Source organism: Artemia sp. Qi Xiang Cuo, chromosome 18 (genome assembly GCF_049724085.1).
Source record: "Artemia sp. Qi Xiang Cuo chromosome 18, ASM4972408v1, whole genome shotgun sequence".
Classification (NCBI taxonomy): Eukaryota; Metazoa; Arthropoda; class Branchiopoda; order Anostraca; family Artemiidae; genus Artemia; species Artemia sp. Qi Xiang Cuo.
The window spans coordinates 7,278,653-7,293,810 of record NC_142811.1 but is presented as its reverse complement, the minus strand read 5'-3'; the positions used below and the strand labels follow the sequence as shown (position 1 = coordinate 7,293,810).

At 34.6% G+C, this 15,158-nt stretch overlaps 1 protein-coding gene across 1 annotated transcript in view; it reads right to left on the bottom strand.

Annotated features, from left to right (window-relative positions):
- Window positions 1-14,652, bottom strand: part of LOC148941155 (LIM/homeobox protein Lhx3-like) — a 78,212-nt gene extending 63,560 nt beyond the window's left edge. The window contains exons 1-2 of the mRNA XM_089103817.1: window positions 14,462-14,652; window positions 4,919-5,093 (exon numbers count right to left, since the gene is read on the bottom strand). Of these exons, the coding sequence (XP_088959943.1) occupies window positions 4,919-5,093; window positions 14,462-14,612 (326 nt within the window). The 5' untranslated portion in view covers window positions 14,613-14,652. The remainder of the gene's footprint in view (window positions 1-4,918; window positions 5,094-14,461) is intronic.
- Between the last annotated feature and the right edge of the window lie 506 nt (window positions 14,653-15,158).

Here is a 15,158-nt window from a genome sequence, read left to right as displayed (position 1 = left end):
AAAATTGAGATTTCAGTTAGTATTGTTTCTCCTAATATCTCCCCTCCTCATAAAAGAAAAAAAAGGCATCTCTGCGAGAACTTGTTTTTTTAGTATATTTAGCAGTCATTTTGCATCTATTGAAAATGTTGAAACTCTTAGTTACTTTCATCTTTCTTTCCTCTAATTAATTAAAAAAAAAAAATTCCAAAAAATAAGTTTGTCAAAAAAAAATAAAGAACACCATTACACCAAAAATGAACGACAATAGAATCAAATAATCTACCAAGCATACAACTGCCACAAATCAGTATCAATAGATAAATGAAACACAAAACGAATTGAAATTAAAATAAATAGCAGAGTCAAACTCAAAACGAGCAGAAATTAATATGAGTAAGGTTCAAAATCCCTATGATTTCTCAAAGCCAGAATGTAATTTGTACTTTACTGAAAAAAATCAAAGGAATGTGCATTGTCAGTTTAATATACACGTACTGATATTTATTGCTTAAAATCTTAATTAATTTTAGATTTCTTAAAGCTGTAAAAGTGAAAATATTTAAAAGAATTCTACGAAACTTTCAACTGCGGTGAATAAAATTGTTGTCTCCAAATTTTTATTGGAGGTGTTAAGGCAAATGCTGATCATGGAGGGGGGAGGGGCTCTAAAATCACTTCGACTCTTAAAAAGAGCACTATAACTTCCAATTTCCAATCAAATAATCCCATCTGATGTTTATACTACCGCCCATTCAATAAAAACCTTATATGCCCTCATAAAATAACTTACAACCCTATCCCAAGGGTGCTTGAGGGTCGTATCATCCCTAGAAGCATTATTATATGTTCTTTGAACTATTTTGATATAACCGCTATCTCATAATTTCAATCAGATATGTTTGGTGAAAGTAGAGGCTATAGAAAAGGGCGGGGGGGGGGGTACTAAATGCCGTCCATCCCTTTTGACACTTAAAAAGGAACTAGAACTTCCAATTTTCAACCAAATGAGCCTCTTTTAAAGTTAAACAACCATCCCTTCCATAAAAATATTAAATACCCCCTGGGCATAACTTACAAACCTTGCCCCTAATCTGTGGAGTTTGTTTCAATCCCAAAATCCTTGTTTTATGATATTTAGACTATTTTGAATGAAATGGCAATCTCGAAATTTCTATTAGATGCAGTTCGGGAAAATATGACGTGTCTGTTTGTGTGGGAAGGGGGGGGTAGCTGCCCTCCGATTACTTTGACTCTTGAAAAAGCACTAGAGCGTCTGATTACCAATCCAATAAGCTCCCTCCGAAGTTTATATGACCAAGCTTTCTATAAAAACCTTATTTGCACCCAGGGCATAACTTACAACCCTTGCCCTGAGGGCTGGGGGGTTTGTTATCCCCAAAACATAATTTCCGGACCTTTCAACTACGTTGAAAAAAGTGCGGATCTCAAAATTTTTATTGGATATGTTTGGGGAAATGGTGGGCGTGAGAGAAGGGTCAGTTGCCCTCGAACTACTTTCGACTATTAATACACTAGCCCTTTCAATTTACAATCGAATGATCCCTTTTTGAAGTTTCTAAGACAACGCATTCTATAAGCACCTTATATGCCCCTAGGGCATAACTTACAAACATTGGCCTGAGGGCTGTGAGGGGGTTTTCATCCTCAGGGACATAATTTCCGAACCTTGGAACTACGTTGAACAAAATGGCTATCTCAAAATTTTGATTGGATGTGTTTGGGGAAATGGTGGGCGTGAGAGGAGGGTTAGTTGCCCTTCAACTACTTTTTACTATTAAAAGTAGTTGGTTTTACTATTAAGTTTATCAGACTTCGTTTTTGGCGCTGCTCTTCGCTATCTTTTAGTGTTGTTTGTGCGTTCTTTCTTCTTTGTTTTACTTTCCCTTCCTTCCCAGCCATATGGGGTTATATAAATTTTATTTATTTTTATTATATGAATATTTTGTTGATATGTTTGCTGAATGAATCTATCTATCAATCTGAATGTTAGGGGATGCTTCTGTGTCTGGGAAGTGCCTTACAAAAGTCATACTAGATGTCTATAACAATAAAATGGACATTTTACCATTTTACTGGATATCCAAGCATAAAAGTCCTTAGGTCACAGCTATTTTGTAATTCATCGAACTTAAGCCTGGTTAAGGGTTTTCAGCTCAACCAAACATCATTTCAACCGTTAATAGGTTATTACGTTCAGATTTCTTACTTCAAAACGGACACTACATATACATGCTCGCTGCCTGCATGCAGATTTTGACCGTTGTTGTACATAGATTTTTTACTTCCAAACTCGGAAGCTGCCTCTGCATGTTTGTTATCTCCATGCAGATTTCAAGCGCATGCGTATTTCAACCATTAATATGCATGGATATTGCAAAAGATTTTAATCTGCACGCAGATTTCAACTGCTATATACCAACAGATTCCTTACTGAAAAAAAGGGCTACTAAATCTGCGCGTAGATCTCACCTTTATTACGTAGAGATTTCTTACTGCAAAATGAACTGCTAAATCTGCGTGATCGTTCTCTGCATACAGACTTAAACCGCATACAGGTTTAAACCGTGAATGATTCCAACAGATCTTAATCCAGAAGCATGTTTCATCTGTTATTACATATAGATTTCTTGCTACCAAATATTGGCGACTACATCTGCAATTCGTTATCTGCATCATAGTTCAGCCATGAGCAGATTTCAACTGTACATCAGCAAGCAATTTTCAACCGATTTCGATCTACATCATTACTTCGTGTAGGTTTCCAACTACCAGTAAATGGGCTACTGTATTTGTATTTTGGGCGCCCATTTCACCAATAAATGTGCCATCCTATGGTAGACTACAGATTAGTGATGGATGGCTGTCTCACGAAGCAAGGTGTGGACATCTCCTGGTTTTTGAGAGTCTGGGATATCCGAAATAACCCTTGGCAGGTTGACAAAGAAGCAGGCAAAGTTAGTGAAGACTTTGATTGAGGAACTTTGGTCAAAAACTCGGGACAGTTCGATGCGGCGACTTACTGTGGCTGTCCTATGCACCTCAAGATGGGAAGGAGCAGGAAGGAGTAAGTAAGTGAATAATGGTCGATCTAGGTTTCAATCGACGTGTTGGTCGATCAAAGCTAATTTCAGACATATGCTTAGCTAGACATTAATGTGTAGATACAATCGTTTTTGACAAATCTTAACTTATTTCTGTCTTTATAAGCAGCCCTCTTCACTCCAAAGAGATCTTCTATAAACGCTTGCGTCTAGCTAGATATACATGAAAACAGGGATTCAGAGATCTGAAAATATTGGCTCTACAAATGTAAAGCCGTTGTATATAATACACCTCGTATACCATACCTCGTATTTTAACAAAACCATGAATAACTTTAGCCCTTAATGTATTTCTTTTTTCAAGCAAGCTTAGCGAGAGAACAAAGGGATACACACAATGTAAAATATACTAAAAAATTTAAATGATTAATAAATATAATTGTAGAGCGTTTATTTTTAATAAGTTTTACAGTAAAAATAGTAAAATCAAAAGCATGGAGACCATAATGACTCCGGTAAATTAATAAATGCCATGCTACAAATTTCAGAGGGGAGCAAAAAAGCTGTTTCAAAGCTTATGACTATTATTAACAATCAGTTGTTTGTGATGAGTATACCTGGGCATCTAAGATACGGTAGTAAAATTTTTATGTTAAATTTTTGAATCTAAACAAAATCTTGAATGGTGAAATAGGGATATACGTTGGCTACTTTAGAGTTAAGAACCAAAAATATACGAAAAACGGATTAAACTAATTGATAAAACGTAACAAAATTGAGAATATGGACAGAGAAAACTTTGAAAGAAACGTCAGAAAACGTCTTGTGTACTACCACAGCCGACACGGCATATATTTGGGCATCAACGATACGGTAGTTAAATTTTGATGATAAGATTTTGATTTTATAAAAATCATTGTGAGAAAAAGGGATTCACGTACTTTGGAGCCAAATAAAATACAAAAAACGAATCAAACTAAATGATAGAACGTAACGATATTGAGAATGTCAACAGAGAAATTTCAGTTTTACAAAAACATTAGAAAAGACCTTTTGAGCTACCACAGCCAGCGAGGCATGCATTTGGGTGTTGACAATACGGTAGAAAAATTTTGATTTTAAGATATTGATTTTATAAGAAATAAAAGTAAGAACTAGGGATATACGTACTTTGGAGCCAAATAAAATAAAACGCACCGAACTAAATGATAGAACGTATCAGTTACAAAAAACGGATCGAACTAAATGATAGAACGTAACGATATTGAGAATGTCAACAGAGAAATTTCAGTTTGACAAAAACATCAGAAAAGACCTTTTGAACTACCACAGCCAGCGAGGCATGCATTTGGGTGTTGACAATACGGTAGAAAAATTTTGATTTTAAGATATTGATTTTATAAGGAATAAAAGTAAGAAATAGGGATATACGTACTTTGGAGCCAAATAAAATAAAACGGACCGAACTAAATGATAAAACGTATCAGTTACAAAAAAACGGATCGAACTAAATGATAGAATGTAACGAGATTGACAATATCGACAGAGAAAATTCTGTTTGACAGAAACATCAGAGAAAATTCTGTTTGACAGAAACGTCAGAAAACGACTTTTGCATTACCACAGCTGACAAAGCATGTATTTGAGAATTGACGATATGGTAGTAAAATTTTGATTTTAAGATTTTGATTTTATGAAAAATTAAAGTGAGAAAAAGATATACGTATTTTGGAGCCAAATAAAATAGAAAAAACGGATCAAACCAACTGATAGAATGTAAAGAGCTTGAAGACACCAACAGAGAAATTTTGGTTTGACAGAAACGTCAGAAAACCCCTTTTGTGCTAGCACAACCGACACGTGAAATAGCTTACCTGAAGAAGTCTTCTTTACAAAATACTCTTCCACTTCGAACATAACATCTTTCGATTAATCTACCACTACAGTCCGCACACTTTAAACACTGGGAATGCCAAGGTCTTTCTAAAACTTTTAAAATAAAGCGGTCAACAATAATGCCATCACAACCAGCACAGCGGGGAATTGTGGCTGAAAGACAAAAAAAAGATCGTTAGCAAGCCGTTGGTTGAAGCAAAGTTAGAAAACCACCATCTGGAAGAAAAAACAATTTTATAAAATTCGACTTATCTTTCAGTTACTTACACTGACAAAAGGGAAAATCTAACAATTCGAGGGGTTGTACACTCTTCATTACTTCCTTGATGCTCATCTCAAAATAACTAACTCTGGAATATACGGTACATTTCAAGCCACACTTTGCACGCTTAATTTCTGCAGATCCTCCTCACCCTACGTACAGGACACTTCCGCTACGTGTGGTACGCACTAATTGGTGTAAATGATTTTCGAAAGTGGATAGTCTCTCCAAGGAAAATGTCTTAAAACAAGCAAAGCTCTGCTGGCATAAGTAAACTCTTTTGCTTTCTGTTTTTGTAGAAAAATCACGAAATTCGAACTTGCAGTTGAAACGAAAATATATAAAAAAAAAATGGGCGAACTTTTTATTAAAAAGGTGAAAATTCATAAATGTAAAACTTGTTTATACAAAAATAGAAATAAAAGTCTTACTGTATCGGTTTTACCTCTGAAAGCCTTTGTAAATGAAAAAGAATAAACACAACACAAAACTAACTTAAATAAAATGTATGAAAAAAGAAAGAAAATAAACACGTGCTATACAATAAACGAACGAAAAACGAAAGGAAACTCCCACTTAAATAAGGTCCAGTGTGGTATTTCACGTAATTAGTTTAAAAACAAGCTTTTTTCGCAAAAGAAGCTTTTCAAAGAAAGTAAGGAGCTACATTAAGCCCAAAACGAACCGAAATGTAGCCAAATAGTAATTTAATTGTAAAACTAATACAAATGTACTATTAATAAATAAATGAAACCCAAAAGGAACATAAATTACAGTTATAATCAAGTCAAATGAGTATAAACTATATCACAAACATAAGTAGGACTGACGATCAGAAAGATCAGAAAGTCATTTGTGTTTTATTGAAAATATTTTTATTCTGAGCTATGTGTTTTTATTTGTCATCAGCAAAAAAAAAAAAAACTAAAAAAAAATAAATAAAAGAACAAGATTACTGAAAATAATTAAAGAAACGATTGACAATTTAGTACATATTGATTATAATCATTCCTGGAAGTCTCAGCAGTTTTGGATTTACTAACGCTACAAAAATGAAAATATTTAAAATATGTTTTGTTTCAGTAAAGTGCAAATGTTGTTCTAGCCTTTAGAAGGCAATGGGGGGGGGGGTATCCCTATATCTATTCAGTAACGTTAGTAATGTTAGTAAATGTAACAGTAATGTTACCTGTTCATTAGCAGAGCGTAATTATATCATTAGTTATTGACTGACACCAGGTTCGTTACTAGCGAAACTCTTTGGGAGGGGGAGCAAGGGATTTCACCGAATGGCTGGTCATTTTTACCGGCGGTTTTTTTTTAATAATTAGCATAATGTCCGTATCGAATGCAATGCGTAAATCACTGCACGATGCTGTAAAACCGCTGCATATACTGAGCGAGATTCAGATTTTGACATAAATCATGTTACTATTTTAATGCTCTTCATTTAAACAAATGAAAAATTGTGGCACCATCTGTAGGCTCACGGCAGGAGTCGGTAAAACTGCTGTGTTTACCGACCAAGTTCGAACTTTCGGTAGATGACATGTCAGTATTTTCGTGGTCTTCAAATAACCGAACAAATAATTTTAGCGGCGTCGGAAAAATCATGGCTCTTTGCTCCACGATTTTACCGCCTTTTTTTTACAGAGTGACCAAAATATTGTGAGGGGGTGTCCCCCTCTCTCCATACATGACGGCCCTGACTGACACACACCGAAATTTTTTATTTATGTGTCAATTTGTTAATTTGATTCGAATTTATTGTTTCAAAAACAAATATTTTGTTTGTACCTTAGGGTTTGATTATTTCAGGCTAACAGTAACCCCTTGTATATAGAATTTCCGCCCCCATGGAGGGATGCAATTCCTACCCTGAAATAAATACCCTGTTTGGAATAGGCTTATTTTCGTCATTTTCAAATGATTGTAACTTTGTAATACACACACAAAAAAAATTCACACATCGTTTTTCACATAGAATACAGTTATTAGCAGCTTATGGAATATGTTGTCTGAAGTTTTGGACTACCCTTGGCACCCCCTTAAGGTTTCTTTTTAATTTGGCACCTTAAACTTGAAAAATGAGTAAAATGGTAAAGGGGAAACAGAAAATAAACACCAGGTTCTTAGTTTAGCTTAAACCGCAAAGATTTTTTTCGACAAATTCCAACGCATTATATTTGATGCATTTCGTTAGTTTTTGTGTTTATCAACAATTACAAATGGAGTAAAGAGTAATTGAGCAAAATAAATACAGACTAATCTCCTAAAACGGATCAAAACATTTGTAGTAAATATATAATCATTATAAACATTGTAGGATCACTATAGCCAATGGTTTTCTTAGTAATATTTTTTCAATTTTCATAATAATAAAAACAAAATAAAAAAACACAGCACTGCGAATTACAGTGTCCCCTACTAACATCTCATCCCAGCACTAAGCCACCTTAGAGTTTATTCAACAATAAATTTACAACATGAGGCTAATTTTTTACAGCCATATAAGCAAATATATATATATATATATATATATATATATATATATATATATATATATATATATATATATATATATATATATATATATATATATATATATATATATATATATATATATATATATATATATATATATATATATATATATATATATATATATATATATATATTACAAAAACACCCTAAAAACAAATACACATGCAAGCGGTGGTCCTCAAATGTACGAAAAAAAAGAAGAAGAAATTCTACCCGATAAGCGGCTGGAACGAGATCAATAATATAGTGATTACTGAAAATACACTTCCAAGACAATTGCCGAAAACAATTCTCTAAGCTGTTCTCAAAGGAACGAGCAGCACAGAAATGCAGATCAGAAGGATCAACGCGTGATTGATTAAATATTGCCCAGCTGATACTCCATTTAGGTGTCCTCCTATAGGCGTTATGTAAAAATGACCTATAGGCGTTATGTATAAATAACCTATAGTCGTTATGTATAAATGACCTATAATATAATAATACATCATTTTTCAATGATGTGAAAGATCCGGTGTTTGTGTAAGTAAGGAACGACTCGGCCGAATAGTAACCTAAACTGTAAAAAACGGAATTTTAATGATAATTTGTACGCCAGAATGGCTTTTAAAGCTGATTCCGAAAATATAAAATTCAATAAGTTTGAATTTTAACCATCAAAAGCAAAGAGCCTTAGAAAATTTGCCTGATTTTAAAAAACGATGGAAACATCTCCAAAACTCATGCGACCTTAATAAAAATCACACCATAAGAATCAGCATATCATAGAACTCTACCAAAGAAATTTCAAATTCCAATTTGCAAAAATGTGGATTTTTGTATTTTTGTTAGAAGAACTATCAAATATGTGTGTTAGTTTTTTTTTTTTTTTTTTTCTTTTTTTACAAGGGGTAATCGTATCGAACAAATGGTCCAAGAAGATCGAAAGAGGGCTCATTCAATAAGAAATAAAAAATTCTTATTGTCATTTCTAAGTGATTAAAGATTAGAGGACAAATATCCCCCCTTCTACGCCCCCATTTTCCCAAATTCATCCGATCAAAATCCTCAGATAATCCTTTGATTCAGCGTAGCTGAAAGGTTTACAGAGTGCTCTTTAAGCTATAAAAAACATACAAGCTTTCAAACATACGGCTTTCAGACTGCGCATGCACCTAACATTTTACGTGGTTAAATTACTTTTCATTAAGTATAACCTTTCAAACTTAAACAAGCCCTTTCACACTATCTAACGTAAAAATCCATAATATCATCAAAATCATTGCCTTTGGTCATCACAATCATCATAAGGAGACTATTCAAAAAATAAAAGCATGGAACGGAGACGGAGATTCCAGCTCTGAACAAGCGGCAATGGCTTTCTATGAAAAGTCATTAATTTAGTATCAAAATTTATTAATTGCTCATCCGGCAATTTCATTTTGTTTTTGCATTGTTGACTTTTCTGTAACGCGCCTTTTTCTACTTGGCACTGCTTACGTTAAGAATAAAATTTGCTCCGTAAGATTGCATAATGCAACGTACAGTCGAAATTTATTCTAGTGTGCAAGGTTCTATGGCGTAGTGGGAAAGAACCTTAATTCTGTGAGCTGCAGAACTGTTATAGATCGAGATTACTGTCCTGAACCTATATACAGAAGAACCAGCGGTACTTGTCTGTTAGCAGGAACACACTCGAGAATTTGAATCTATAAAATTAGACAATAACCGGTTTATTGCTGTTTGTATACGGAGACAATTAGCTTCGGCTCAGTGGAAAATTACGTTGAAGCTATATTTTAATTATTAGTTAGTTGATATATTGGTTAGGTTAGGTTACATTTTGCATGCACCCCCGCTATAATTAACACTCTCCCCATTAATGTGCAAATATACAGCCCAATTAGATATATCCTATCTAACTTCCAAGCCTCTCAGTTGTTTCAGCCTCGTGCCTGTAGGTCCAAACTCTCGAGTGTGTACTGGCTAACAGATAAGTACCGAAACAGCAGAAAAACATAAAAAACAGAAAACTTTCTAGAGAAACGCAAGAAAAAGAAAATATTCTTTGGCTACCAAAAGCGTTTAAACATTAAACGTGAAATAGGGTAGCACGGAAAGTGGAAAATGTGGACCGACCGAACAAAGGCCTAACTTACACATTCCAAGATACATTCATCTAGGATTAATAACAATCGGGTGATTCAAGCCCTATGCTCCATGATTTTTAGTTCCTGGTCCGTAGTTTTAGGGGCATTTTTTCACTCATCAATGTGCTAAGATCTTACATCTTTTGTCAGAAAACGCTTAAAAGTGAATTCTTTGAACAAAGATCTTACATCTTTTGTTGTTTTTGTGCAAAAGTCTTTCATCATTCTGCTCTGATCAGTAGTCTGAGAACAATGATGAGTAGATCATCAAAGTTCTCTCATCATTGTTCCATATGGCAGAAGAGTGGCGGTCTTTACACTTTTTGCTAACATCAGTGAGCTGTAAGATCTTAGAACAAAGATGAGTCGAAAAAATGATGATCTTTGCAGAAAGATGTAAGATCTTAGATGTAAGATATTAGTGCTAAAAAACGGGCCTTTTATGTCTTCAAGTTAGTATTTCCTGCTTAAAAAAAACTTGTTCACCGGATTTATTTTAAATTTGCTAAATTCCTTTTGCCTATGCCTCCTTGGACTAGTAACTCTTTTTTGTCCCAAAAATTTAAACTCATCTTTCTTTCTACAATTATTGATAAAAGAGTGAAAGATTTTAAATCTTCTGCCAGTAAACTTAATCATGATCGGTCTTCTTTATTTTTATGATTTTGTGTTTGGGTTATGATTTTTATGTCTTATGATTTATGTCTTATGTCTTTTCTATGATGATTGTGTTACATTATTGATCTTATGTTTATGTTATTATGATTTTTGAAACTACTTATATTTGTTCTGTGTATAAATTTTCTTCTCTTTTCTCTTTTTTCCCCTTATGTTGTACTCTGCCATTTAGGGGATTTGCGCCCTTTTTTGTTTGGACAGTATATAAATAAATTGAATTGAATAGAATTTAAAAAATTGCGGAACCTTCTAAGCTATAAAAAACGTTTAAGCTCAGTTCTATGAGCTACGGGACATTTATGAATTAAGCATAATAGACCAATTCAACCCACCTTCAGGAAAAATACCAGGAAAAAAGGAGAAAAGTTACATACACAGCAAAAGCATTTAAACATGAATTAAACATGAAGTATTAAAAGTGAAACATGAACCAGCAGAACATTGTCATAATTCACAAATTGTCCAGGTACAACAACCTGGCTGTTGACCAGGAATTGTGGCTAACAACCCTCCGCTGGTTCAGAGCTTATATTCTGTGATTTTCAATTCCTGTTCCATGATTTCACACCTTTAGATTAGCATTCCGAAAACTACAGAGCCCTCTTAGCTACACAAAATGTATAGGCTTAATTCTATGAGCTGCAGAACTAGCATGAATTGAGGCCATTATCGCAATTCTACCTCTCTACAGGAAAAATACTAGAAAAATAAGTTACGTACCTAGCAAAGGCATATAAACCCTAAACATGAAATGGGGTAACATGGAAAGTGGAACATGCGGAACAGCAGAACATTATTATAATTCACAAATATTCCAAGGTAGGCTACATTGAATTATTGTTAATAACTTTTTGCTTATACATAATTTTAATTTTATTTTGTTAACATAACTTTATGTTTTGTAGTTTTCAGTCCCTGCTCCGGGATTTTGCATTTTTAGGGTTCCGAAAAACTACGGAACCCTCGAAGCTACGAAAAAGTGTAACCTGAACTCTATGAGCTTCAGAAGATTTTGGCTGTGATAATTAAAAGTGCGACATACATCATTTTTGTAACTTTCCAGGAAAGCCAAAAAACAGAAAAAAAATTGTTGGCTTTGGTTGCGCTGAAAGATAAGATTAATGGAAATAAAAAAAACATATTCTAAATCAATTCTTTATGCTCTTTTCAGCGGTATAATTTAGATTTAAATGTTCAGAGCGAATTCAAAATTATTCCATTTTATAGCGTATGTCTCCTTTTTCCTATAGATAATTCCCATCCTCTTCTGTCACAAGTATTGAGCAAACTCAAAATTAGTCCATTTTTGGCGTATGGCTCCTTTTCCCTTGACAATAAACATGACAAATGCCGTGATAGCTCGATAAGAAAATCAAATAAAAAAAACAAGTTTTTTCAACTGAAAGTAAGGACCAACATTAAAACGAACATAAATTATTACGTATATGAAGGGTGTTGTCCCCTCCTCAACACCTTGCTCTTTATGCTAAAGTTTTTTAGTACTTTTAAAAAAGCGTCTTATTGTTTTAATTAAATGGCCCTTGCGTTTCAAAAGAATTGGGACAAAATTCAAACCCTAGCGTAAGGAGTGAGGTGTTGAGGAGGGGGTAACCCCTTCATATACGGAATAATTTCTGTTCATTTTAAGTTTTAATGTTGTTTCTTACTTTCAGTTGAAAAAACTTGTTTTTTTATTTAACTTCTGATCGTTTTTTAAACAATGCCAGGAAATATGGCCCAGCCTCCACGGAGAAACATCCTCCCCACGGGAATATCCTCTAGACAATTCAATCCCGGTGAAAATTTACCCCAGACAATTACTCTTAACCCCCCTATACGTAAAGTCGTTATAGGAAAACAAATGACAGATAAACCAAAGTAATTTTGTATTTTAGTTACTAAACATCCCTGTCGATCATTATTTGCTCTGACCCGTTTCCTCCCTCGGAACTTCCTTTTCTATGGAAAACTCCCCCGTAGAAAACCCCCAAGCAAAAAATTTGTCCCTCTCCTCGCCCGAAAATGTTTGCATTCATCCCAATAAAAAGTACTATGCGTAAACAATTGGCAAATTTTATACCTTAACCCCCCCCCGCAGTTCCCTTGGAGCTGCGGGAGGGGGAGGCATGATATACCAAAAGGAATAGTTATTGGGCCTTTCAACTATGATTAACAAAATGGCTATATCAAAATCTGGATCAAACGATTTTCGGAAAAAAGGGGGCGGGGAGGAGGCCTAGTTGCCCTCCAATTTTGTGGTCACTTAAAAAGGGCACTAGAAATTTTAATTTCCATTCGAATGAGCCCTCTTCTGATATTCTAGGACCACTGGGTTGATACAACCCCACTAGGGAAAACTAAACAAAACAAAAACAAATAAACACGCATCCATGATCTTTCTTCTGGCAAAAAATACAAAATTCCACAATTTTCGAAGATAGGAGCTTGAAAACTATGCAATAGGATTCTCCAATACACTGAATCTGATGGTGGGATTTTCATTAAAGTCTCTATAACTTTTAGGGGGTGTTTCCCCCTTTTTTCGAAAATAAGGGACATTTTTTCTGGTTTGTAACCTTTGATGGGTAAGATTAAAGTTATTGAAATTTATATATTTGAAATCAGTATAAAAAGCTGACTCATTTGATATGTCTATTTGTATCAAATTCTGTTCTTTCGAGTTTTGGTTACTAATGAGCCGGGTCGCTCCTTACTTACATTTCGTTGCCACGAACTGTTTGATCCTCTTCTGTTAAAACTGGCGGATGTCGCTTTTTTATCTTCGTAACAGTACAAGATAGTACAATTCTGACTGCACCATTCGATTCCTCGTGCTGAGTTTACTGACGAAACATATTCAACTCATTTTCGACCAAAATGTGTCGCACTTTTATTTATCACAGCCGATTATTTTGTCAAATGCTCCGGTTCAATGTACATACGGGTCACAGGTCCCGGGTAACAGAACCGATCACATTTCCCGGGTAACAGAACCGGGTCATAGCTCTGGTTCAATCTACATACGGCGAGAACATCAGAGAACAGAAAAAAAAATACGTAAATAGCCGAAGTATTTAAACATTTAACATGAAATGAGATATGATGAAAATCAGAACATATGAACTGCCAGTTAATATCGCTGGGTAAAATTCAAGATGAAGTTTTCTCTACTATCTTGGAAAGTAGCTGACTTAGTAGAATAGAACTCTTAGAAATGAATCAATAACTTACTGGATGCCCCGAGAAGACAATTTAAGCTCTTATCTCTATTCCTACCCTATTCTAAGATTTAGAAAAATGCATAGAAGACAGGTCTATACTGTCTTTACTTTTGGAAAGAAATATATTTTTCCATAATTTTGGTTTGAATCTACTTTTATTTGACTTTGGATTTCGAAAAAATGATTCCAATAATTTGGGTAAGATTTCAGTCCATATTTGCCTTTTTTTCAAATTTAAGACATATTCTTTATAAGTGTTTAAAATTTTACATATCAGGATTTAGCAAAGTTATGAGGCTCAAAATACTGTCTTTGCACCACATTTGTGGTGTAGATCTGTTTCTGAAAGGTTCATTTTTATAACACGGGCTAGTGTCCTTTGTCGAGGGAGTGGGTAGACGTAGATACATCAAAGGACTTTCCCGGGGCATTATTTAGGCTCTCAACTCGTTCCTGAAAGTCTCATTCACATAATTCATCTATATTCGAAGATAGGCAAAATCCCCTCATCTAGAACTCTACGTCAGGGTAAAATTCACACATATACAAAGGTACATTGCATTAGAGTTAATTACATTCGACTGATTCAAGCCTTATGTTCTGTGATTTTGAATATGTGAATGAAGGTTATTTGTTCCGATTGAACCACAGTGACTGAAAGACGCAAGAAAAGTGAAAAGTACATACATAACAAAACGGGTGGCAAAACCCTCGTCAAAGAAATCGGGTCTATATCTTCTGGTCCTGGTAGCATCCTATAACTATTTTCATTTGTTACCAAAGTTATCCCAGACCCGTGTGATAATTCTGGGCTTGACGATGGGGGTGTCAGAGGCATTGAATTCAATTACACAAATTAAACACAATTCTGAAAAGACATGTTCGTAGTAAGGACTAGAACGGAATTCCTCGAAATTTTCACCAATTCACCTATCCATCACTGGAACTCCTCCCTCTTGCTTCTCATTGGTTGATTTTATCGATTCTTTAGGAACTGACGGCTTAGAAATTCTGGAAATGTTAAAGAAGTCTCTGGAGACGCATAATGTCCCCACTTTAGTTTTATGTTGACGTTTTAATATTCAGAAGACATTCTGGGAAGACAGTTATTGTTCTTGGTTTGAAAGTGAACCACGACAGGTTCTCAAGATGCTGTATGAGGGAGAGGTTGAGGTTATATGTTTTGTTAAGTCATTATATTCAGAAGACATTATTGGAAGACAGTTATTGTTCTTGGTTTGAAAGTGAACCACGACAGGTTCTCAAGATGTTGTATGAGGGAGAGGTTGAGGTATATGTTTCGTTAAGACATTATGGGAAGACAGTTATTGTTCATGGTTTGAAAGTGAACCACGTCAGGTTCTCAAGATGTTGCATGAGGGAG